The sequence below is a fragment of the Netta rufina genome (assembly GCF_964035555.1).
Source record: "Netta rufina genome assembly, chromosome: 1".
In the NCBI taxonomy this organism is placed as follows: domain Eukaryota; kingdom Metazoa; phylum Chordata; class Aves; order Anseriformes; family Anatidae; genus Netta; species Netta rufina.
Window position 1 is genome coordinate 139,166,396 of NC_140123.1, and position 27,834 is coordinate 139,194,229.

At 36.6% G+C, this 27,834-nt stretch overlaps 2 protein-coding genes across 2 annotated transcripts in view; one reads left to right on the top strand and one right to left on the bottom strand.

Annotated features, from left to right (window-relative positions):
* PLCZ1 (phospholipase C zeta 1) overlaps positions 1-8,404 on the top strand; it is a gene marked incomplete at both ends in the record, with an annotated part of 48,972 nt that extends 40,568 nt beyond the window's left edge. Inside the window, 4 exons of the mRNA XM_084302738.1 lie at positions 605-777; positions 3,588-3,720; positions 5,393-5,542; positions 8,322-8,404. Of these exons, the coding sequence (XP_084158864.1) occupies positions 605-777; positions 3,588-3,720; positions 5,393-5,542; positions 8,322-8,404 (539 nt within the window). The remainder of the gene's footprint in view (positions 1-604; positions 778-3,587; positions 3,721-5,392; positions 5,543-8,321) is intronic.
* Positions 8,405-11,350: 2,946 nt separating this feature from the next.
* The window catches only part of PIK3C2G (phosphatidylinositol-4-phosphate 3-kinase catalytic subunit type 2 gamma), a gene marked incomplete at both ends in the record, with an annotated part of 213,796 nt that continues 197,312 nt past the window's right edge, over positions 11,351-27,834 (bottom strand). The window contains 2 exons of the mRNA XM_084302863.1: positions 11,351-11,503; positions 17,019-17,144. Coding sequence (XP_084158989.1) covers positions 11,351-11,503; positions 17,019-17,144 — 279 coding nt within the window. The remainder of the gene's footprint in view (positions 11,504-17,018; positions 17,145-27,834) is intronic.

Sequence of the window (27,834 nt, forward strand, 5' to 3'; positions counted from 1 at the left end):
ACAAGCTCCCCAGGAAAGTGGTCACAGTACTGAGACTGCCAGAGTTCAAGAAGCATTTGGACAACACTTTCAGACATAGGGTCTGTGTACATCTGGTTCTGTACAGAGCCAGGAGTTGGACTCTATGATCCTTGTGGGTCCCTTCCAATTTAGGATATTTCATGATTCTATGATTCTTCAGGGTGATATGGTTGTGAGACAACTTATGGACCTTAACTAAAGCTTTTTATAATCCTATGGTTTTGCCTTCCACAGCAGAACTTTGCAAGCAGGTCCAGGGTCCTGGCTATTGCTTCTGTAGAGACTCTATTATGTGAATTTAGTCTGCGTGGAGAGCAAAAGAACTCTCATTTCTTATTCTCTGAGGTTTAATTTATAAGGAAAAGTGAAAACACAACACATTGCACTTCTTTTTGCATATGAATTGTTCATTATTGAATACTGCTATGTCTAAGAGAAGCAGCAGCATCTAATATGAGATGAAAAGTATACATATTTTAAGCTTTTTTGCTCTTGATTTGAATATAATTGTCAGAGAGTTGGTTTATAAAATAGTGTCAATGATTATTCTTTGAAATACATATTTATTTATTTATTTTTTTAGTGGCCTTAAACTTCCAGACCCCAGGAGTGCAAATGGAATTGCAAAATGGAAAATTCCTAGACAATGGTGGTTGTGGCTATATTCTGAAACCAGAATTCCTGAGAAATCACAGTTCAACATTTAACCCATACAATGTGGGAAGATACAGTAAGCCAATGTCTCTGTCAATAAGGGTAAGCTTAGTTAACTCTTAATTTGTTTGATAAAAAGTGAAAACAAGCTAATGTTATGTTTTTCAGACCTATCTATTATCCATTATTGTTTTCTTATTTTATCCTCACTCCTGGTTGTTGGAAAGTTTAATGTTATTTTTATCAACATATCACTCCTATAGTACCTATTGCTGCTTGAATTGTTTCCCATCTGTAATTTGCTTTTGTTTACAAAAAGTGTCTAGATATTCAGAGGGTATAAGAGCTTGTAAAACCCATGATTTCCATAGTGTTTTGCACAGAAATGTAAATCTACATTGTATTATGTCGTAAGTGTAGTTGACATAAGAACATCACTTAGGATTGTGGGAATTGAACTCTGAAAGGCTTCAGAAATCAACTCTACATGGTATTATTTTCTTTAAGTATGAGTAATGCTATGTATACTACAATAATGCTACTTAACAAATGCAAATTTTTAAAGATATGCTAGGAAGCTTTATGCTTCATTTAAGTTTAGATATCTTCCTATGCATATATAAAAGACTATTTTTAATATTAAATTCATATAAATAATTGTAAAAAAGGAAAAGGATCAATAAACCTTTGAATTATTTCTGTTTCTCCCAAATTAAAACCTAATTTAATTCTTAAAAATGTTAGAAATAAATGTTATTTAAAATAATGGATTATAAAAAACCCTTATTTTGCAGTCAAGTAGATGTTTTATAATTATTTTCTAGATGGAAAACTACCTTTTCCCAATGAAAAAATGCTGTTTCTGATTATGCAGTATACCACTTGCATAAATGCTATTTAATTAGCATAAAATTAGTGTATAATTGATATTTCTTTCAGACAAATAAATAGTGGAGATAAAACATTAGCTAATAACAATTATAAAATGCTTACTTAATGTGTGCACCTAATCAAGAACATTTTAGTGTCCTAACAGTGAGCATACCAATTATGAATAGAGAAAACTGGATGATTTCAAGCACCCATGCATATACGTACATTACTTTAGCCCTTATTTGTATAAAGCTGGAGTTAATTAAAATGAAAAAAAAAAAATAAATCCCTGACTGTAATCCAGGAGACAGGCAAAATCATTGACAATGGGAAAGAAATTTCTGAGTATGGAGGAAGCAGGCACAGAAAAAGGAAGCTTTTTAGACTGATGGCTTAGGCTGGGATGACAGGGTGGATAGTGCAGAATGCAAAGCAGCAGTGGCATCCCACCAGCTATGAGACTGTGAGGCAGAGCCCTACTCATAGAGTGAGCTGCAAAAAACAGGAAATGATTGAAGAAAAAAAAAATCAGGAGTGGGAGTCAAAGAAAAAACAGTTTCTGCTAAAGATGATGAACTTGATGAATGGAGAAATTTATAGTTAGAGGGCAAATCTAGGGGTCAAAGTTTCTCAGGCTGACTAGCTGAATTTAGAGAACATGAATGAAGACAAAAACCACACAGGGCTTGATTTTACTTAATTCAATACCATTCTTACCTGATGTGCCTCAGTTCCCATCATAAAGATTATACATAGCCTTTGAAGAAGAAATATGAATATGCAAAGTATTTTAAATGGAGATTTCCAAGCATACCATATTATTTTTCTATTCTCTCTGTATGTCTGTTTCACCTTGGGCCTCACAAGTATATTGTATTTATGGATTTGGGTCACACATAGCTGAAAACAGCATTCTCTTTGCATCCTCTCAGAGGCTTAGGCTGGGTCTAGCAAAGGGGTAAAAAACATGAAGTAGAACTTGTCCAGTACAGCTGGATTTTGCTGATGATGTACAGGACATGTCAAAGGACTTCCCCTTGTTCTAAATGGGCTGTTTGTCTGCACTTACATCTTGAAAAGCTTTCTACCGAGGGTAATGGATATTTTCTAGGAAGTAAGGGGCCAGCATCTGGGTTTGCTAAGCCACTGCTCCTCAGTGTTTCAGGCTAGAACTTTTCTTGGACCAAGATGTTACAGAAAGTACCTAAGCAAAAGGTGGAGTTTGTGGTTTTTGACTTTTTGGTGGATGACAGGGGGATAAGAATCTGTATGCTGAGCTTTGATGTTTAGTCTTGAGATCTGGATCAAAGTATCACATTTCTCACCTAGGCTTGCGGATTTATATATCTCTCTTGATACATCTCAGCATTGATTTCTAAAAAGCAGACACTGTACAGATGGTTATTCTCTCCTAGGTGTCCTGAAATAGAGATAGATGGCAGACAAAGTTGTGACTTTCATAAGTCCTTTCTTAGGCTGGTTGCCAGATTACAGGGCACTCTGAGGCAAAATTTCCAGGTAACTAACTAAATTAAGGAGAATATCATCAGGGAGACTACTAAAGGCTGAGCTTTTACATGTTCCTGTGAAAGAACACGAACATAGGTGAGGAACACTGCTACATACCCTGCAACACTGCTGATGTCACCCTGAGTGTTGGTGCTAGTCCAGTAGACACAGCTTTAATAGAAATTCATGAGCTTGATCTCAGATATTGCAAAAAATCACCACTGATTTTTTTTTTTTTTTTCCTGGTAACTAAATTACAGGCAGCATTGAGTGAAAAAGCTGAAATCTGAAAATTATTATGTAAAACACAATGATATCAAACTAGCCAAGAATTAAATTAAATAGGAAGTGCCATATTCTTAATTTCATTGTGTTTAATGTGTATTTTTGTAACAGTTTCCTTATGGCTGCTATAGGCTTCTTATAGTAGTTTCTTATGGAACAGTTTTTGCTATGATGGCTATTATATGGCTATCATGTAAAGTTAATTCTTACAGTTATTTCAATACATTACAACTTTAATTTTACAGCTCATCAGTGGTCATCAGTTACCACCCAGCAACCTGTCAAAGACTAACAAGGCTGACCCTTTAGTGCAGATAGAAATCTACGGTGTGCCAGAAGATCAAGTAAAAAGAAAATCTAGTGTCATAAAAAGCAATGGTGAGCATCAGTCTGTCTCTTAACTGTGAACAAAGGACAATAATATTTTATATGGAATGACCATTTTTCCTTCCCAAGAAGCTGTTATATTCTTACAGAGTCTGCAATTATTTCTCTCTAGATGAGGATCTTCTGGCACAAAATCTCTAGCAGAGGTTCAAGCTATGTGCCATTTTTGTTGAACAGTAAGTTAAGGAAGCATAAGCTCTCTATTAGTAGCACTCTCCTGAAAGAAGATGGAATACACACTGCGTTTACTCACTGTTGCAGGCTGGTCCCAGTAGGCAGCTAAGCAACACGTCTGCTGTCCCACCTTACACTCTCCCCACCCACAGTGGGATGTGGGAGAGAATTGGAAAGGTAAAACCTGTGGGCTTAGAAAAAGACAGTTTAATAGGTAAAGCAAAGCTCCGCATATAAGGAAAGCAAAGCAAGAAATTCATTTAGTCCTTCACATCTATTGGCAGATGTTCAGACACTTCCAGGAGTGCAGGTCTTCATTATGCATAATGGTTACTTGGGAAGACATATGCCATAAATTCAAATGACCTTCCTCCTCCTTTCTACCAGCTTTTATTGCTGAGCACACCGTCATATGCTATGGGATATCCCTTTGGTTGCTTGGTGTCAGCTGTCCTGCCCATGTCCCCTCCCAATCTCTTTTGCACCCTCAGCCTACTTGCTGGTAGGACAGTGTGAGAAACAGAAAAGTCCTTGACTGTCAGCGACAACTGAAGCATCAGTATGTCATCAACACTTTCGGTCACAGATCCAAAACATATCACCATAAAAGCTGCTATGAAGAAAATTAAACCTCTCAGAGTCCAAACCGTTACCATGGTACATGTAAAGGAATTTTTGTGAAGAAATGTCTGCAGTTTCAACATTTAGGTTATATCAGGTTTCTAGTAGGACTGCTCCCTTAATTGCTTAACAGGTGAAGTGTGCAATCTTGGCGCTTGTCTTCAAGCATTCCCTTACCTTTATCATATAGATCTTCTTGAAGTCTCAGCCTTAAGGTTCTCTGTGATCTTCTTTCTTCTGTGTCTCTCTCTCCTATTTTTCCTTTCTTCTTTTTGTAGACTGCCACCATTTTAAATTGGTCCCTAAATTCCTTCTCTCTCTGTATGAACACTGTTCAAGGCAAAGTGTCCCCCTCCTGTTCCACATCCCCTTTTGTATTTTGTTTTTAGTCATGTGATCACTTTTCTACCTTAATTCATTCAGCACCTGCCTCATTTCCAATGCTGTAAAGAGAGAAATTGGCAAAAACATGAAACTGGTGTGGCTATTGGAAAACTTAAGTTGAGCAGAGATTCTGAACCTGCGTATCACTGTCCTATTTTGCTCTCTTTAAAGGGACAGTGGCAACTTTCTCAGCCTTTTAATTTACACTATTTGTAGCTAATAAATGATAAATCCCTAGAAGGAGATGGTGTGTGTGCTGTAGGCAAGTCCCAGTCTGTCCATGTTGGCTTCATTCTAAGCACTTCCTTCTGATCTGTATCACTTCAGTCAGGGGGAATCTCATCATTTATTTAAATGGGCACAGAAATCTAGGGAAAAAGAAAGCATTGTACCAGGTCAGAATACTGATAGCAGATACAACTCAGCTATGAAATGGAGTAAATGAAATGGTGTTTTGATACTGTCTATCTTCTCTTTTCATTAGCTTTGAGTCCTAGATGGGATGAAACTTTCTCTTTTACTGTCCAAGTTCCAGAACTGGCTTTGATACGCTTCTGTGTGGAAGATGAGATATCACTGGTTGCAAATGAATTACTTGGCCAATACACTTTACCACTGCTGAGCCTGAGTAAAGGTAATATTTTATGAAGTGAGCCACCAATAGTAGCTCAGAATAATCTACAACAATCCAGGCTTTTATCCTTACTCTAGTATTGATGGAGCACAGCATTATGTTTATTTTCTACAGAAGAATTGTATAACCATGGGTTAAAAGTTGCACTCTGTATTTTTAAGTCATCGTAGTCTCTGAATGCAAACCCACACCACAGAAAACAAAAGACTAATAATAATTAATAATTAATAATAGCTAATAATTCCTACTGGAATATTCCATTCTAAATAGAAACTGCGCAGGCAGTATTTTAACTCATTCTGATAGAAAACTGGAAGAGCGGTAAGTCAGAACTTCCATAAAATCAACAGTTAGGCTCCAAACCTAAAGAAGCCAAATTAAAACAAAACAAAACAAAAAACCACAAACCCCTCAGGTTACCTGCAATTTTCAGAGAGCAGAAGAATTTAAGCCAAGCTAAGTATGTATGGTATTTTTCTTGGTAGTATTTTTTCTGTTGTGCCAATATAGTTCCTGCAGACTTACATGTATGTGATGAGTAGACTTATGTGATGAGTAGGCACATGAAGAGCAGGCACAGAAGTCAGTAGGCCAAGGAGAAAGGCTTATGTAAAATGGCTGTTACTACACTGGATTTCCAAAGGTATTTCTGAATGAAACAAACAGAATCAGCTTTTATTATTGAGCGTAGATATGAAGGCAAAAACTGGAGCTGGCAATGGGCACTATGGCTTTTTTTATTAAGCTTAGCAGGATTTTTAATTATTTCTCTTCAGATTCTGTAGCCATAAAGCTGCTTGTGATTCTTAGTTGAGGTTTAGGAGTTATAGAACAAAGACATTACCTTAAAGAACACTTGCCTTTCTCCAACATAAATCTTTACACTGATTACTTTCTACTTTTATTAGGGTATTTCAGAAAAATGAGGAAATATTACCCAATTTTTGAGACAAATTTGAATGGCAGATGCTAAAGCTTACACGTTGTAAAATAATCAATATTTGTATTTCTTTTTTTTTTTTGATGGAATTATTCATTGTGTCTCTCATATGTCTCTATGGTGTCTATGTCTCATATGTCTCTATGGTTTAATTTGGGTTTAATTTGGGTCATAAATGGGAATTTAAATGGATTTTTTTTGGAAAAGTAAGAGCATGCAGATTCTCCAGGAAAAATTTTGAGTGGAGTAATTTAACATATTAGGAAATAGCACTGTAGAAACAGTGCCAAATCGCCCTAGCCCTTACCTACTGCAATATAAAATTGTAAGATGCCATCAGGATGCCCATAGGCATAAATAAAATGCTGCTAAGTGATGAGCCAACAGGTAATTTAAAAATTTATTATGGTATTTACCATTGAACCCTCTGTATTCCAGGTCTGGAACCATGGCTTTGCTTTAGGTACTTAAGCGCCCTAAATAGTAAAAGGGGAAAATAACGTCTTACAAGGGGATTCAAAACAGTCTCCAGTTCTTAGGAAACAACTATAAGTATTGAGTTATGAATAAATTTTGCTCCTATGCATAGCTCTGGTGCTTCTTGCTGCACTAGAGGAATGCTCCCTTCTTCCCTAGGATTCATATCCCTGAGGTTTCCCCTGAGGGCAAGTTGCTTCTAAAAGCTGAGCAGTGCTTACATCTTTTACTTCCTTGACAGTCTATGGGACAGTCTATGGGACAAAGTTCTGCCATTGCCACCCTCCCGTGCTCTTCCTCTTGAAAGGATTCAATCTATGTCATCACTTTTCCCCCTTCCCTAGCATCAGCTTCACCACTCAGCTGCAGATTACATGGGGAAGGATGCTTGCTGCCCACCTGTAGCAGTATTCCATATTTCATGCAGTGATTAAGTAGGTATACTCAAAGAGGGTAACAATTGTGTAGCTGGGAGGTTAAAGGCTAGAGGAGGGAGTCCTGGGTTATAGTACCTTTCCTAGTGACTCTGTTATGTAGAACACCAATACAGGACAGAAATTCAATTGTCCCATGTCCCATGGTAGCTACCACTTGATCAGTTAACAGTTAATTGTTTCATATGAATTGGAACAATTTCAATAATAAAAAAAACCCTATCCATCTCCCAGGACTCTTGGTAGTATATTCCGTAGCTAGGGACTATGAACACAGTCCTTGGAAATGAGTCTTCGTCCATGAAGTGAGTTTCTTCATAGCAAATACAAAAAGTCTTCCGCATACTGAGTGGATGCTCTAAAGATTGATCACAAATGCCTCTTGCCTGGGCTCAGTTTTGATATCTGCTGCCCAGAAGATGAACCTTGGGTGCAAAGTGAACTTTCATGTTGGATAAAAGAATCAAGAAAATCCAAAACCAAATGAGGGTCCCAGAGATTACATGCACATCCAGAAACACCTAAAGAAGGGCTGTGAGAACTGCAGTTCTGAACATGGATTATTAATCATAACAGATACTTAAATAACTCAAGTTATATTTGCATAAATAAAATAGAGTATTTTTTATCACAACTGATATTATTATTGTGACATTAAATGTAATGCAGACATTACATTTTAATGAAGCAATATACGGCTTTGTGTTTAGGGGAGAGGAATTTTTTGTTTTCAGAGGAGCTAAGTTTCAAGTTAAGAACAATAGCTTCTTCAAATGCTTCTACTCACCAGATGACCATACAGTTTATTTTAAAGAGTTATTTTGAGGTTCATTAATTATGCTGCACTTGCACAGTAGATCATAGAACAGCCTATCATAATATTTTTATTTATGGTTAATACACTAACCGAGTGTCATTATATTTACAGGTTACCGTAATGTTCCCCTGTTTTCCAAAAATGGTGGCAAACTTGAACCTGCATCACTGTTTGTTTATGTCTGGTACTACTAATGATGCTCCACATTAGTTGTCATTCTGGTGGATCACACCCTGCTCAATAAAGCAACATCACTAGGCTTGCAACAACTCAGTAGTCTGATTTCCAGAGCGGCATGTTCTCAGTGACTTTATTAAGCTATGGGACTTCTTGTGTGAGTAAATGGTATCCTGAATAAGTAATAGCTACTGAAGTTAGCCCCACCATTATTTAGAAATAATTCATAGAGACTGAACTTTTTTGTACATTCTGTTGAATTCAATTAACAATTTCATTTGCAGCTAATTACAACATTTTGATTAATTACTGAGAATAATAGTTTAATATTTATGATCTTACGCTACAAAATTATAAGCATGTTACACAGAAATTTTTATTTGTATTGAACAAAAACTTTTACCATTGTACAATCATCTTTCTAGGGAAACAATACATACAATGTAAAGTCCCTTTAAATTTATAATAATGGCAGTTTCTGATTGGGCTATGCATCCTTAACATCCACTGTAATTTTGCTATCTGGAAAAACATCTCTGAGAAAAAACAGTTCTTAAAATGATAAAAACTTAGATGCTAATATTTGTACCTTTTCTCAGCCTGATCTTGAACCTCCTGCTGCTAAAGAAAGACAAATAATTCACAGGCTGATTTGTAAAGGGCCTATGTTCCTTGTAGCAGCAGGGAGCTCAGGATACATCTCACTGCAAACTCAGCAAGTAGGAATCATCATGTTTTGAGCTGGATTAGAAGAAGAAATTTAGGGAAGGCAAGGACTGATTGCATGATTTAAGATCTCTGAGGGCAACATTTTGACTGACAGAGATATCACTGTAGATCTTGCCCTTAAGACATAATTTTTCCACCTTTCTTATAAAACTGAAGTATTATTGAGCTTCCACAGGACTGTATCTACCCCGCTAATTGCAGATTTGTTACTAGGGTAGTTTTTTTGTTCTTGTTTTGTTTTTTTCCAATGAATGTTTTATTGATAGATTTCTTCCTTTAATGCCAACAGTACTGCTTATGTTTGCAGACTGTTCTGATAATATTCTATTTTTAATGCTACATTTTTATTGCCATTTTAATGCTATTTTATTTAATGTTGCTCTAAGATGGAAAATCACGGTATGCTGTAAACAATGATTAGAAAATGTCACAGGAAATAACACTGTTAGAAAATTGCATTAGAGTTATAATGAGGAAATCGAGACAGTAGACTAAGAATCTAAAATCAATATTGAACTGTAAGGTCAGGTAATTTGATAACATTGCAAGCTGGGCACAATGTGTTTTCTGTTCCTGAGTGACAAGTCACTTGATTCTTTACTCAGGAAAGCCTATAATCTAAAATATTAGACTTACTGATTTTTGTAGTGATCATATCTGTATGTTAGCCAATGGCTCCTTCACGTGATAAATATTTTATAGCTTTTTTTCAGCTCTGAAGAATCCTAATAATAATAATATTCAAGCAGAGTTCGCTTCTCCTCCTTACTAAGGAGGAGTTTAATTTCCCAAGGCAATCTGGTGTATATATTCTCAGGCACAAACTGACCAAGTGACATAGTCAATTGGTTTGATGCTGAAAAATACTCCAGCTTATTTAGATTCCTAAACAGCACTCCTAGTCCCACTTCAGGAGCTTTATACAACATTACCTTCTGAAGTCTGATTTGTGAGTGTCCTTTGGGAGAAGAAGGCAATTATCTTCAGCTTCTGGCATTATTATCCCTCTGTTGACCACTTTTCTACCTGGTAGAACAAATGTCAGACCTACTCAGTATCTGGTAACTTAAAATTTTACAGCAGATCAGATCACAAATCAAGGTGTCTCTTGTGCCTTAAAAATGTGCTCTTGCTTCTGGAAAGGTTTATATACGTGCTCAACTCCGTGCGTGTGTGTGTAAGAGGCTGGCAGTAATGGACAGTTCATTAGGGCTGCTCACATGCTAAATGTTTAAAGATGTGCTTAAGTGCTTCCTTGTGTTAGGTACAACTGCTTTGAAGAACAGCGCCCATAATTAGCCCCAGTGAACTCAAAGGTAGCACTTACATTCATTGGTTATATGTATATATAGCCCTAAGGTCAATGCATGTATTCACTTGACTCCTTTATACAGTATAAGAATGCAATGGGGTAAGATCAGAGAGCAAAGACTCCTTATAAAATGACCTTAAATAAATAGAACACTGAAAGATCATATTCAATGCTTTATTTATTTGTGATTAGCCCCTCCCTCCTCCTTTCTTCCCAAAATCGACCAGTTGTATCTGCTTCTCCGATGTCAGAATGAAAGAAATGTTGGAAGTATCCTATTGACAAATTAATATCCTGGATTTAAAGTTGCATTATATAAACACTTAAAAGCATACCAACATATACAGCACAAAATGTCTGAAGTGCAAAGTTGCTATTTCTTTCTTAATTATTATTGTTTGTTTTTAAATGTATGGATTTTGTAAGATTTAATATGAAATCTGCTAGACTTCTGAAATGTATTTGCACCCAGGAAACCATTCCATGAATCTCTCTGGTAAATTGTCATATGCAGTGGGTCACAGAGGTCAATGATAAATTGCACCATTATCAGCATTGTTTCAACACACTTAGTGGAATTAGCAGACAAAGAACTACGCTCTGACCCATGCTTGATGTGTACTAAATTCGGAAGTTTTAGTGTACTATTTCATATGAATAAAACTAAAATCTTTATTGCTGTCATAAGAATACCTGCATGCAGCTACAAGTTGCTTGCTACAGCATGTGATTTTTTAAACTCACACAAGAAGGAATCTGTTGTAAGAAGAAGGTAGCAATTTTAAGACAATAGCCTTATGATTATAAATGTTAAGATCAGCAGATGACGCATATTCTCAAGGGCAACTGAGACAAAATGTACTATGAAGAATGGAATAAAGAAACATTAGTGGATAAATAATTGAATTGTCTTAGACAACATTTAAATTACACTGTTTCCCAGTGGATACCATTTTTCTTCATTTAACTGGACACTACTCAGTTGAATGTTAACAGCTCCCACAAATGTTCCTTTGCTTTTCACAACAAGCTTCAGTATATGGCTTTTGAGCTCCATGACTTTGTTGTACACAACCTGAAATAATATAAAGGTTAACAGAAAAAAGCATGTGAATCTATTTGTCAGACAATATACTTACAACTGTACAGCATTCTGGATGATGATGATACCTTTCCAATAATTACTTTAAACTGCCCTCTAGAATTATCAACTACTGTCCGTGAGCCAAATTCAAGTTAGTGAATATATCTCAGAAATACATTTGACCTTATATAGTTTATATAAAGGAGATTCTGCCAGCTTAGGCTTGTGAAATCTGATTACCAAGTATTCATAAATAAATTTGCAACCCGTGTTGCAAAGCTTGAGAAAAAAAATAAGTACACATAATTTTCCATGTGAAAATTGAAATTCTAACTTGAGCTGAGTGTTGAACTCAATTGTGAAGATATATCAGATACTCCATGAAGCTCAGCAGGGAAAGATAACACTTGATTTTCAAGAGGAGAGATTCAGATAAAGGGTACTTATCATGGACAGTGGTATGAAACCATAAGATAGGTAATTACAGAAAAGTGTAGTTTATTATAATTTTTAAATATCTTCCCATAGCAAATGCTTTGATGGTGTTACTGGTGTTACTCATCTAAAGAAAATAATAACATGAACAGACAGGAAAACTGTTTTAATATCAAAATTTTTGTTTGCAACAAGGTATATAATTTTTCTCATATGTTGCACTGATACACCTCATAAAGGTGTATCACATCAATGTACAGTACTTCAGAATATTGTTTCTTGGTACTGTACTTGTGATTAAATCACATCCTGCACACCAAAATTAAGAAAGAACATGCCAAAGCAAAAACACATTTTCTTCTGAAACTACCATGAAATTTCATAACTGTTCTGGATCCAAGAAACCTGCATCATTAAAGAAACAATAATTTTCCTTTGAAAATTGTTTTTATAAGATTTACTATTGCAACACAAATAGTTGTATGCATGATTCTGGATGCTAATTATATCCAAATATGTCCACTATAAAAATATTTGCATTTTTTAATGGACTCATCAAATTGTTGACATGATAGAAAGCTCAGCCCACTCCCTAGATGTTGTGGGTGTGGAACATCGTTAAGAATGGACCCAATTCAGCAAGTGGAAACTACTCAGTTTGGATGTTTCTGTTAGTCAAGAAGTGTTAATGCTTCTCAAATTAAATGAGACAGCTTGCTTAGCATCTCTTTAGAAAATTACTAAGTTTTAAAAATATCTTTGAAATTACCTTGATATGCTGAGAAAGCGCTGAGGTTCATTATGAAATGGTAATGATATATTTTCTGAATTTAAAAAAAAAAAATCTGGAGTGATAGGTCAACAAGTAGGAGCTGCATTCAGGACAGACTCCTACATTTCAGGCTCCGCATTAATCAAAAACTGCTGAGTGAACTGCATATAGGCTGATAAAATGTGAAAGAATGCTGTCAGCTAGTTTCAGGCCTCAAAGGAAAGCTTTGTTAAGAGAAGTACATTTAATCTAAAATTTGTATGGAGGGAAATGTTTCCAATGTTTTTGCTGTTTTAGTTGCAATGGAAAGTGCTTTAAATTTTAATCTCACTGTGAAGCTTAAAAAGCAAATGCAGTAACATACTGTCACTTCGTGAGAATGGGAAAGTGGAACTGCCTACGATGAGCTTGCCATGCAACCTGCTTGGATTTATTATGCAGTCTGAATGCAGTCTATACACATGGCACTGCTGAGGAGGAGGAACATTAGACTGAGCCCCCCTGCCCCATGATCTCTGTGGGCTGGACTGCAGAGTCCTGTCTGTACTTTGACTTATAAGAAGTAGAAATGGCCATGGGAGACATCCTTCAACCAGGGACAGAATTTGTAAAGGCTCAGCCGCAGTAATGCTCCTCTTGCAAAGTGGCAACAAAAAGGTGGTTCTGAACCTCACAGGTGGACCCAGGAGGCATGAAATTGCTGTTTCTCCCTGACAGCCCCACCAGGCACAGGCTGTCCCTGTGAGATTACAGATTGGTCTGGTCTGCGCCGCGAGCTGCTGGAGTGGCACAGCGGGCAGTGACAGGCAGGACACCGGGACAGGCTACTTGGTGTAATCGGTGTAGCAAGGGTGAATGGCCATGGGTTTGGGGATAGAAAAACTGCCCCTCTCACTCTTTTTATTTGGCTTTTAGAAAACTTTGGAAGTTATAGTTTGGAACAGCTGTCATGACAGTAGTGCCAGGTGCTTTTCAGTTTTTGTTTACTGTGCCTGTTTCACCAAATTGCATATGAATAAAAAATTCCAGCTTTCCTGTAAGAAGGAAACCAGCTTTACAGTAAGCAATTACATACTTTAGAATAAATCTATGATTTGATTATTTAAGTGACACTAATTCTACTGTATAAACATGCAATTTCTTTGCCAATATATGAAAGTTATCATCTTCAGCTTTTGCTTTAAGTCCCAACAGGCATGAACTGTGGTAATGAACAACTTTGTATCCATGGACAGAAAGAAGCTTTAAGTTTTGAGCAATGCCACACCTTGACGTGTGGGGTGGATGTCTTTCATACAACCCCAATAAACAGTTTCTAAAATGACCTTGCTCCAGCTGAATTTGCAATATCATCAGGATGCGGGGACAGAAGAAAGACTGCAGACAGCTGAATTAGTATGTGGATAAAACAAATACCTACCACCTGCCAGAATTTCAAAATGAGGACAGTTAAATCCTGAAATCTACATTTAGTAATAATATTGGCCTCCTATTTATACAGTCAGATCAAATGGAGGTGAGTTATACATGGCCATGCAGTAAATCAGCAGGACAGCCAGGACTGGAATTCAAATATTTTTGGCTCCAGAAAGTGAAGCACTACTGACCTACAGGAGTCTAATGACATTTTAATCACAAATGAGGGACAGTTGCTTCTCCTTAGGTAGCCATGGCACACTTCCTAGATTTGCTCTTAATTGTCCAAATTAGCTTTGACGCACAGTGCTGGCCAGAGCTGCGGTGGCACCTGGCTCCTCGTCCCCCTCCATCAGGCTTCCTGGGGCAATTCACGTCACCGCAGGCCAGCAGCCCCTCTGCTCTGAAGGCAGCTGCAGTAACACCCATGGACTGGTACAACCCAGGTGTATTTACTCATGTTTCCCCCATGCCCAAGCTTCATAGGCAGGATGGAGGGAATTCTGTCTTGTTCTGGCAAAGCACACATGGTCCTGTCTTGGAGGTTCACTCATTTTGGGGGTGTGCATGCATGCAGGCACTTCAGAGACAGACGACAGTGAGAGTGAGGGCTTGTAGCATGCCTCATGGCAAATGCAATACATACGAGCAAGAAACCACTGCAGCTCATTGCCACTTTTCATGGTGAGAATTTAAACTTAAATCGTTCAGATTCATTTTGAATCAAGTTTTCTTACTTTTAATGAAAGTATTCTGGAACCTCCCAAGTGATTACTTATTCCCAATAGTGACCTATAAAAGCTGGTATATAATTTTTTTTATTATTATTTTTTTATTTTTTTTCATTGTCCTGCACCCATTTTCCCTGTGTTCTTTCTTTTCTTCACAACCATAATTTTTTAATGCAATGATACACCAGTGTGAATGCAACAAACACCAAAATCCAAATAGAGGAACAAGAGAAAAAAGGAGTGCTTGTTAAAAGCAACTCCAAAACATTCAGCATAGTTCATTCTACTGTTAATCCTCCTGGACCTTCACATTTTACTCTCACATATATGAGTAAAAATCAAAAATAAAATGCACTTTTGCAAGGTTGATAATTTGCTGTAGGCAGTCATAAGCAATAAAAGTACAAAACTAAAAACAAAAATACCCAAGAGAAGCACATTTCAGAATTTTCTCAGTCTTGAACATGGAGAGAAATTAATATACGGTTTCCTTCCAGCCGTTTGGCTTTAATAAAAACTTATGAACTCATAAAAAAGGCTAGTACATTTCTGTACACAGCATTTTGGACAGTAACTAACTTAACAGACAGCTGACTTATATTTTTAGTTGTTTTTCTTCCCTGGGGCTTCTTCTGCCTCAGTCTACCAGCCTTGGACACAAAATGCATACCGAATGATATCACATATGGAGGAACAGAGCTGCTAACAGCACAAGCTTCGGGTTTGAAATGTCCAAGTTCAGTGGAGCCATATGTCCCCACTGCGATTAGCAGTTCCTTGTGAAAAAGATTGAGCATCTGTGAAGAAGGTTGTAAGTTTTGAGTAAAGGATATTAAAGTTTGCATAGATTTTCTCTAATAGCAGTAGGATGGTCCTTAACCACAATTAAACCCCCTCCCAGTGAATACTGTCTGACTGCAGCCAGGATTTTGGATTTTCTTGTATTCAAATGGGTCTAGTAATGATTAGAAACAAAATTGCCTAACAGTGTTGCTAGATGGTTCTTGTCCATAGCTCATTTTAGATATTCCTAAATGAATGTTAAATATAAAAATATATATTTTTTAATAACCTTCAAATGTAAAGAAATTACTTTGGCCAGGTTGATTAGCCTCATTTTGCTCTTTGATTGAAAACAAACAAACGAAAAAAGAATAAAAATAAACCCTATTATCTTTTTGTTTCACTGCAACACTATAGGCAGAAGAATCTATCTCAGCTGTTAGCAGCAGTACTACTTGAGGAGCCTACTTACAGCAGTCATCGATGTAAGTAGGTAACTTTAAAATCATTGAGAAATAAGAAAAAAATCAAAATCCCAGGACTGGGTAACTAGGAGATAAGGACTCTTAGTCTCAGCTGACTAATTTATATTTCATCGTATCTTATCTATGAAACAGGGTGGAGTGATAATATTTTCTATGCCTTCTGCTTTGAAGCTTGCTCAAAGTACATTTGTAAATTGCCTTGAGATCTTTAGGAGATTTGCTATATGTAATACTTACCATCTCCAATCCCACCTACTGTTTGAATCTCATCTCCCTTTACGAAAGAATATAGTTTATGCTGTTTCTCATTTTATGGTAAACATTTGTCCATCCAAATGTTTCTCTGCTTAACTCCAGAGGCATAAGCACTTCAGTGGTAAGTGAAATAATTATATATGGCTGTGAATTGCTAGATTTTGACATAACAAGAACTGAGCTATTTATTATTGTGCTATCATTTAGGACAGTGACAGCCAATTTGGTTGTCCATTTTCAAATGCAAATTTGAATAACAGCATCCATTCAATTAGTATTTGTGCTTTTTATGCTATTATATAAAGCTGAATTTAAAATGGTCTAGGTTTTGGTGCAATGATGCTGGGGCTCATTTGGCTAACATTTAACAGTGATTATGGTATAAGACCAAACAGTGTGACTAATCCAAACACTTTCCTAAAGAGAAAGATATAAAGAGACTGCCTCACTTCTGAGAAAGAAGCAAAAGAGAAGATAGTTTCCATTTATGGTTCCACTTCTGATATGTTCCTTCTGTTTGATAGTACTCATTGTAATAGCTCTAAATGCTCTATTGTTATGGTATTTCAAGAGTAGATAACAGAAATCAAGCACATAAGAAAGGATGGAAGAAAGTGAACAGTACTCACAATTTCATTGTAAGTAGGGTCAGTGCTTTTTGGAACCGTTCTTGTTTTCCTTCGACTAACCTCATCAGGGTCTGGCAGAAGATAAAATTCAGCATGTGCACTTGGGGCAGAGCCATCTGGGAGGCGCTGAAAAACAAAATGGTCATAAATATGAATACCTCTGCTATAGCAAAGAAAACAAATAAAGAAATACCAAATGAAATCTGGACTATAAGCAGACACAGAAACATATTACATTCTCAGTATTCTCTTGGCTAAATCAGAGTGCTAATACAGTAAACAACAGGCATTCTTAGAATTCAGCTTCATATTGAATCAGAAAAAATAAATCAAATAATACAAGGACAATGCAAAATTGCCTATCTTTAATATTTTACATTCTGGTAGAAAAAAATCCTTACGCCTTAATCTGCTTTAACTCAATTTAAACTGAAACAAAGTCTAGTCCTTCCAATTTCCAGAGTAATGTATAGAAACTGGATTCCAGCTGATATGCTCCTATTGATTTTAACCCCTAAATAGCAGTGCCGATGCTGGGGAGAACTGTTTGTTTCTAAGCATATTTCATAAAGCATATTACTACAGAGGAGCCAGGAGCATTTCCTGCAGCAGTAAGGGCAGGATAAGGAACAGGATTCTTATAATAACAGTCTGTCCCATCTCTTCCATCACATAGCTGCAACCTCTCTTTAATTTTCAAGCTCAAATTACTTAGTGATATTCCAGATATTCCAGTTTATGGTAGCTACTCCAGATCAGAGCCAGTCTATTTACCAGGCTCAGTCATAAGTTACTGCTGGTGGGTGGACAGCATTTGGATAACCTCTAAGCAGCTGTAAGCTTATTACTAAAGCAATATTTCAGTTACTCAGAAAACATATTGGTAGTATGAGAGGCTTTAAAAGAACATGCAAAAAATACAATGATGAATAAGTATGGAAGAGGTATCTTCCCAGTATATGTAACTTAATTCTTAGCTTATAATTAAGCAGAAACCTTTGTGTTGGTAAAATGCATTAAAATCAGAAACACAAAGTGGGCATAAATGTGTGGGTGTTTATCTACATATTGGTAATTTCAGTAGTATTATCAGTATTTCAGGCAGCAAGTTTACCTGATAACTCATAAGCAATCCAGTGACAGGATGCAAGTGAAAATGCAGGCAAAAAGAAGAGATCTTGAGATATATGGAACACATGAACCCAGAGCATTCCCCATGCAGTTGCATTTATATTTCCCATTGTAGTTTCATCTGGCTCAGAATAAAATGGTTTCTCAGATTTTGATTATTCACAGTATGCGACCAGAAATATGAGTCTTTCTACAGGCATTATCAACACCATACTCTTGTGATAGGAGAAAACACTGTTGTCTTAGCAATAAATAACTTCTCTTTTGGGAAGAAAAACAGTGCTTGTATGTGTAAGCAACCAGTTCTTGCACAACAAATCTCTGATTTTTGTTATCTGAATTGATCCTTCAAGGCAGATAATACGTTCAACTGGAAAGTTTAATACTGCTGTGGTTAATACTATATGCTCAAATCGTCACATATGGTCAGCTCTATGTGAATGATTAATGATCTTGACACTAAGCTCTCCAAAATATATCTGATGTAAAATATACATGGGATTTAGTTAGGTGAGATTTAACTGCCAAAATATGAATGACATTAATGGCATTTTCCTAGGACTAAGTACTGTATTGTTAACACAGGACTCATAATTTACACTATCAATTTAAAAGCCCATCTCTATTGATCTAAGACTATATTAACACTTCAGTTAAGAATGACAAAAACAGCAAACTGATCAGTCTGTTAAAAATCAGGAAAGAAAAAGATATTTAGCATATTACCAGTCCAAGAAACCAGGATGGTAACTGTAATCAAGCTCTTCCCTTTTCTGTGAATAAAGCATCACTGTAAGTTGAAGACACAAAAAGGAATCTGCTTTAAAAAAAGAAAGGAGTCATTCTTACCAACTCAACTGCTGTGACCCAGCACAAGGATCTTCACTATCTCAAGCATGGAAATGCAATATAGACAGAGTCTTGTAAAATGTCAGGTTTTATAAATTGTCTCAGCAGTGCATTGCCTAACCAGGGACCACGTCAGAGCTAATACTGGATGTTGAGGTAAGCAGCACCTGAAAAGGGTACTGGGCTGAGGAACTCAGATGGTAGGTAAGAGGCTACAAAGGTAACAGAGAGAACAACTGCATCTGTTCAATTCCACTCCCGTTTGAGCTGCCAAGATAGTACAGGGTGTAGTTGCCTGTACTGTGCTCCACTGCACCCCTGAAGACAAAAATGCAGATCAGATCATGCATAGCAGTAATCTCCATATCAAACAGGCTCAGCCTGGCAGTCACCTGCCAGGGAAAGAACCCAAGCTGATTGCTGTGAGATTGTTTAACAGGACCTGGGTACCAGTAGTGTACACAAGGAGTTGAAAAAAAAAAAAAAAAACCAACAGATAAATTTGTTGCAATGCCCTGGATCTGCTCCTTGTACCCTAGTAGCAATTCTGGCACATTGGCCTTCAGCCAACTCACCTAACCAGTCAGCTGACCCCTCCCAAAACTCAGGGAAGACACTTTGTAGTACCGCTGTGGCCATAGGAAACATGGAGAGAAAAGTACTTCCTCACTATGCCTTTGAAAGTAGCTAAAGACATGTTGAAAGGGGTGAGTAGGAGGAGAGGGTCAAGACAGAACATCAAAAAAATATATATATAAAAAAATTTAGCAATTCACAGAAGAAAAATCAGGGCAGAGCAGTTGCCCTGGGATCTTTCAAAACTAAAACCAAAACCACTTCTCATGAATAGCCACAATCAGCAAACTCTTAGAGGTAATGTAAAGGGCAGCCACCTGAATTCCAACTACAGATCCTAGTTCCATCTGTTTGTTTGGGCTTGTTTTGGTTTGCTTGGTTTGTTTGTTCATTTGTTTTTCCTTCTTTGCAGATAGTGTTTTCCCACTTCATCTTCCCTTGCTGGGAAGGCAAAGGGAAGACAAACTCCAGATTCCACAGTTGTCACAGTTCTCCATCGGCAGTGGCACTGGTATGCCATCAAATGATCAAAGAGCTTCAGCTGAGCACTCTTCAAGCCAGATCACATCTTTATGACGCAAAATATCTAACAAAAGTTGCTCAGTGTCATAAAGGCTCTGTTCCATTGCACACTCATCATTCAAAACTACAGAGGAAAGGCAGGTATAAATCAGTCATGGTTTTACAGGAGCAGAGTCTGGGTAGCTCATATGTTGAGCTTGTGTCGGTTTCTCTTCTGGCTGGCACAATAGTTTAATTGTTTCTTGTGAAGGGCCTGCTTCACCAAAGGATTTCTTGAGACAAGACTACTGGTGGTCCTTGAAAGAGCTGTACTTTGCTAGGCCCTCCCTGCTAGGAACAAAGTGGGATATTGTTGGTTTGAAAATTGTAGTTTGAAAACAAGAGTGAGATTAACATGGTAGAACTATAGTTTTAAATCTAAAATAGATGAAATTTGGAGTAAGTTGTTTTATTAAGACAACAAACATGCCAGACAAAAATCTCAAGCATTTGGGAAAACTAGGTCTTTCTCAGGCTTTTACATATGAGTTAAATGCTTGTTTGAATGATGAAAAATAGAGAAAATAACAGAACTTTTTTCTTGCTAAAGATGATGTCTTCTGTCATATTCCACAGTGACACATTTAGAGAACAGATATGCTGGGCTATCCTTCCAATTCTGACTCAAACTGCACTGGCAGATGTATAAACTTAAATAAACATGAAGAACATCTGACCTAAATGCCAGACTTATTTACTCCAAACAATATCTATTCTGGGGTGGGTCCATTATAAACATGTAGTCAGATTTCTAGCAGTTTTATGAATAGTTTTAAAACCCAGCCAAAAATCCCTTTTGTTATTAGTGGATCAAAAATCACTCATTTCCATCCATAGTCCAGAAGAGAAATCATAAGGTGCCTTGGGAATGCCATTTTGCACTTTAACTACTTTGCAAAACACTTCTATCTTGAACGTACTTGTGATCTAGCAAGCAGAAAAAAACTTTTATACCGAATTCTATTTGCTTAATTCTCTAACCATTTAATTAATCCCAAAGGAAAGGAAGTTTACTTCCTTTAAATGAAGTTACTTCCAATTTAGATTACTGTCTTACTTATGTATTCTTGTAAATACATTCCAGCAGTAAAAATCCATAAGGCTGCAAAGGTGTAAAAGCTAGTTCACAACAGAAATGCCATTACTCTTCTTGTTATGCCTATGGACAAAAAAATAACCAACCAACCAACCAATTGAATGAACAACAACAACAAAACCACAACACAACAGTGATTTTGATCTGTAAAAAAAAAAAAAAAAAAAGACCCTCATAATGACTAAATGACATAATGACTAATTATGGCCCTCATAATGACTAATGGAGGAACTCAATCACAACTGTCTGCATGTAAGTTAAAAAAAAAAAAAGAAACACAACAACAACAACAACAACAACAACAACAACAACAACAAAAACAGTTTATTTTTGAAATGTTATTATTCTAAATTCATGTAGTAGGTGATGAAAATATTTAAAAGAGAGATGGAGTGAGAGAGGAAAAAATACGCTGGATCTGCTTCTCTCCACATCTGTAGGTCAATACTGAAAAACTAAGACAGACGTATCTATTATGGGTGTGTTCCATTCTTCACTCCAATTTTATTTTCCAAAACTAAAAAAGTATTGATATTTACTTACAGAAACCCACGCAGATAGGTTATGTTCTGTGTAATTTAATTTTACATATGATAATTGTAGCTGGGAAATAATGGATGAAATTCAATTAATTTTTCCACAGGAATTACATTATCTTAATGACTTTTCTCCCTCAATCATTACTAAGCATCCTCAACTCTCCTTCATGATGGGTTCTTTATTAACATTATGAAAGGGCCAACTACTTCAAAATTTGCCATATTTAAACTACACAATTTAGCATGACAACATGAATACTGGGTTTCACTCATAAGAATGTAAAGGAAAGTTTTATGATGTTAATGCAACAGATGTTGGGGATGATCTATTGTAAAGTTCTCTAAAACTCATCTCTTCCTAAGTGACATCAAATTTTCTCTTTTGGTGACTGTTGCCTCAAATTTGTATCACCTCATCAGCTTCTCGTAGTGTTAGACATGCAGATATTTTCCTACTTTTTGTCCTAGAGTGAAACAGATTGATGGCTCCTGAAGATTTGATAGTTCCAGCTGCTGTTCTTTTTCTCATTTTTCACTTTCAACCATCTTGACAAAAAAAAATAAATGATCAAAGGTAACTTGCATTAACTAATGCCACCTTTCCTCCTCTATAAATAACTTCCTTTCTTCCTCCAAAATTAATTTCCTAGACATTTTTCAAAACTCAATTGTTCTCTTGCCCTTCTTCAATGAAAAAATAAAAACATATATAATAAAAAATCAGGGTCTAAAAAGGTTCCTATTTAGCTACTCCCACAAAATGAAAATAAGAGAAAAGCAAACTTTCATTTTGTCCAGTAGCTCTAGCTCTGTTTTCCTATCTCTTACCTTCATCTATTGTTTTTCTTTGAGAATTAATCTTCTATATTGTGAAGAAAGGACTGCAAAATATTGCTTGATATTTAAAATAGAGTTATCCTTGCATTTTAAAACACATAAAACACATACTACTATAGCAAATAGGGAAAGGAAAAACAAACAAACAAACAAACAAACAAAACACTTCAAAACTCCAAAGCAAATACTAAATATAGTGGTGAGACAGATTTGCTCATTATCCATCAAAAGAGAATTAGAAAAAAAATCCACAGAAGAAATTAGCCTTGCATCACAGTAACCTGTATAAAATAGCAGTTGCCTCCTGATTAAATTAAAATGAGACAGAAATGTGGGAGAGCCATCAGTGTTGCTGCGCTGTCTTTCATTTTCTCTGAGAGACAGTGTAGTCCATATGTAACTTAGCAAACAAAAGCAAAACCTGTGTAAGCTGCACCTTCAATAACTTCAATAACTACTGCCTTACGAAAAGCTAACATTGTCTGGGCTAAAAGTATCTGAGAAGATAATCAGCCCTAAAATAATGACATTATCAAGCAAAAAACTCCTTCAAAACTAGAATAATGTTATGTAAACCTTAAGAACAAACCCTGTGAATGAGACACTGAATACCTGTAGTCTACTCTGCTACTACACTATTCATTTTCCTACCACAAAATATTTTCAAATAATTAAAAAAAAATACAAAAGAAAATCATATTTGCAATAACTAAAAAAACAAATACAAAAGAAGATAATCCAGTATATTGCTATGGTGCACTCTGCATGCTCTGCTATTGGCAAAACAAATAGAAAAGCAAGCAGACAAAAGTAATTGCACAATAAGGTATTTTTTTCACAATCATCCTTTTTTTTTTTTTTTTTTTCACCCCAAATTTGAAAACATTTAGCTGCTGCTCTGCAAAATAAGTTTATTATATTTTCTGGTGCTGAATTTCTTGCCCTCTTCTCTGTCAGCAACTTCATTCCTATTACTAACTTCATTTTTATCTCCTGCAGACATTCAGATATGTACATGAACAGAGACATTCTGTAACAGAGGACACTGGCATGGAGGTTGCTGGCAAAGCAAAAACAACAATAAAAAAGAAATGAAATTGATCTCAATTTAATGCAGGTGAGTAAAAAAGATATGTTGTTTCAGAAGAATATATATGATGTTTCAGGGAAATTCTCAAAGGCATTTTTGGAACAGTATTTTTCTACTTTTCTGAAACCTGGTAGCATCAGTGGTGTCAGCGAAGCAAGCCTCCAGATGGGCTTTGTCATTTACTATGATAAAAATGCAAAGGTGCTGTATCTGCATCTCTGATTTGAATCTCCAAAAATAGCTTATGCATATCGTGTAGTCCAATACCTTGAACATCCTCATCAACCTACCCATTCTGCGTGCAGCCTGTCAGTGCACCAAATGGGCAAATTGTGCCTAATGGAAGCGCTGTTAATTCAAGGGAAAAAAAGCAAAGCAAACAAAACAAAACAAAAAAAGTTTTGTTAACTGTAGTTTGTTCCATCCCTTTCTCTCTCACATGAAATAAGGCATTTTGGAAACAAACAAACAAACAAACAAAAGTGCAAGTTTTCTGTTTCATATTTGATTGTAGTAGAGTAGCAGGGAAATGGACTTGTGCAGTATAGCTCTTAATAAAAGATGATATGCTGTATTTCTAACAGGGAGAGCTACAGCTACTCTGGCAAAATAGGGACTAGAGATGTCCTGGGTCACAAAATCTTTGAAGAATGATCCAGCCATCCAGCCAACACTCTCCAAGGTCTCATGGCTGTCAAATAAGAAAAAATAACCCTCAGTCACTGAGGCAGAAGGAAAACTTCACAGCTATGGGCCAGAAATTTAAACGCCAGTTCTGGGCAAAGCTGTTGAGATGCTGACATATCCAAGGGCATAAGCGAGCTATGTATGTAAGTACCCATAAAAGTCTAAGCAGGTTTCTGTAATGCTGTTAAGGAGGTAGGTGAGAAATGGTTTCATCTTAATGTATTATAGACAACTCCAGGTGGACTTGGTTAAACCGCCCATGCATTGGTGCCTGGCACCATTTGAGATAAAGAAGATGCTTCAGATATCTGCATAAATGGTCAGGCAACACGCAGGCTTTACGTGAAGCCCTCCTCTTCTGCAGCAGCAGCTGGAGGACAGATGAGACATGTTAGTTTGTCTCCTGTATGTTCAGGAAAATGAATTGGGCCTTAAATACCCTCTGATCAAGATAGAAGCTCAATTGTTTAGGTTAGTCTCCAGTTTCTAAAATATTCTAAAATATTGGTGCCTCACATAACCTCAGGTGCCAGAAGATTTGTATGGAGTAGGATATATAACATAGGCTTCATGGAAAACTGGCACCCTTTGAGCAGCACTGGAAGCAGCACTGGAGAAGAATGAAGATATTTCATGGTACTCAAAATAACCAAGATCAGACAAATAAACTCTCTCACATCATATATGTATGTGTTTTAATTTCAAAATGAATCCAGTCTAAATAGGCCAAGGCACACAGGAGTTGTTGTTGTTATTATTATTATTTTCATTAAAAAATATTTATGAAACATTTCACAATTTTTTTTTCTTTTTTTTTTTTTTTCTTCTAAGGAGGAAGAGTTTCTGGAAAACAGCCTGTGTCCCACAAGATTCAGGGCTACCTAAGAATACATCAGAACTTCTGATCTGCTTCAGTAGTTTGAGAGGAAAATCCACCTAACTCCACTTAGAATTAAGTAAATAAAATGAAAACTTTCCTGTGATATGCAGAAGGTCACAAGGTTATCCAAGGTTTCTAAGCCTTTATTTCTGTAAAGCTCTGAAATCAGAACTGAACACTTTCAGAAAGATGAAGAAAGGAACTGAGATGTAGCTAGTGTTCAGTTTGAAAAGAGCAACTTGTACTGATGATCCAAAAAGAGATGTATATTAGGATAGTCACAGTCCTGAATGAAATGGGGGAAGAGTCTGCACAACCATATGACTATAACTTTCAGGTAAAATAGGCTCATGTCTTTTAGTGACCATACACAATAGCAGAGGAGGAGGGCTACAAATTAGTTCCATCAAGTCATGATCCAACTTTATTTGCATCCACTACCGTTTCTGAATGAACAAAAGAGAAAAAGATGACTTAGAATGACTTGTGTCCCTACCCAGCCCACTCCAAGCTTACATCTAGCTCCTGAGGCTCTAACACCCCTCTAATACTCCTTGTAACTCCAATGCCCAGCACTAGATTACTGGGTACTCACATAATGTGGGTATCAAAAACTTGTCAAGATTGCAAAAATAATATAAAAGAATGCATATATAAATCCTGCATAACCAGAAATGTAAATGTATATTAAACGTGCAATTGTATATTAAATGTACTGCTTACAGTAAGATTTGAGCAAGAATAACATACATTTTTTTTTTCATGAAAGAAGGAAGTGACAAGATATACTCTAGATTCCCGAATCCCATTCTGCATTGCAATCTTCAAGTCACTTAAGTTGTGTGTTTTTCTTTTCTTCAGGTCATGTGTTTTTTTCCACACAGATAAAAAAATCAATATTCAGTCATGCCTTAAAATGGTTTATTCAATGGATGAGCAATGTTGGTGCAGGATGTAGAATGCAGAGAATAGATTTCATGAATAGATCTCTGAAGCCTTTCTTCCAGAATTACCACCAAGTCTGTAAAGAAGCTAAACCGCATTCCTTCTTTGTATTTTCCTCTCTGCACTCTATATTATTGTTGTGTTCAGAACATTTAATTTTCAAATTTATATTTAGTTGCAGGATCTATGAAACTGTCTGAGATACAGTGATCTACTTTGGACCCTTAGAAACATAGATCCCAGAATGTCTTATTTCCTGAACAAATACTTAAGACAACATTCACCTTTTCACTTTTCTTTTGAAATTCCTCTGCTGCCTGTTAGAGTGCATAAAATAAATTTCCCTTTGAGAAAGGAAACACATGCAAATGCTGTCGTTTTGTTTCTTTTGGTCACATATTCTTTTCTCTCCCTGTCTAGTCACAGATCACAAGTGAATGTAAAATGCATGTAGAAACTGTAACTACTTTTACTGTGCCGTCACTCTGCAGTTTCTTAATTTGTTAAAGAAAAAGTCTGTATGTGCCTGATCTAGACTACTTCTAATTTCTGAAACTGTATAGAGCTCCCTCCACTTTTCTTTAGGAGATTATTCTACAGCTTGTCCCCTCCTTTTGTAAGAAAGCATTTTGTTACATGATGCATGAAATTTCTCCTTCTTAATTGTCATTCATTACTTGTAGTTACACTCACGCTCAACATCCTAAATAATTCTTCTTGAACGTTGCTGTGTTCTCCCTTAAATATTTGACAATTGACTTGTGTCCTTGTTAGTCAGTTCTCAACTAAGTTAAGTTTAAGTAACAATAAACCACACCTGGAGAATCAATCATTCCCAAACAACCCTACTGAGAACTCTTCTTTGAACTTGTATTCTAGTTCTTAAGAAGCTTTCAGAGAGCTACATTCTAGCATGAAAGTCTTATAAAGATGAACTTACTTTCTGCACCATGAAACAAGGATCTGGCCTTTCCATTGTCATCTCTCATGGCAACCTCATGTCTCACCATTTGTGTGTTTTATTTTCACGTATGGGAAATAGATCTGTAACTCCCTGAGGGGATTGTTTTCATTTGTCCAAGCTAGTTGTAGTGTTCTGTAAATTAATTTTATTCTCTTGATCATGCTCTGTTTCCAATATTATTTTTAAAGTTTTCCTCTTTTGCAACAAATGGCAAATTTAATTTATGTTCACCTTCATCTCTGTACTGGGTCTGGCTGGAAAGTTAACTTTCCTGGCAGCAGCCCATGCAGTGCCATACTCTGTACTTGTAGCTGGAACAGCAGTGTTATCACACCAGTGTTGTGTCTACTGCTGAGCAGCAGTGGCACAGCATTGGGCCTTTCTCCAACCCTCCTAAGCGGTGGGCAAAAAGTGAGGAGAGAAACATCAGTAGGGCAGCTGACCTAAACCAATCAAAGGGATATTCCATACCATGTGATGTCACACTCAGCAATAAAAGGTGGAAACAGGAAGAAGAGGGGAGGGGTGGGCTCTCGTTGGGAAAATGTCGGTCCTCCTCTCGAACACCGGCTACGTGCATTGAGGCCTTGCTTCAAGGACGTGGTCAATCATCGCTCATTTGTGGGAAGTAGAGAGTAATTTCTTTCCTCTGCACTTCCAT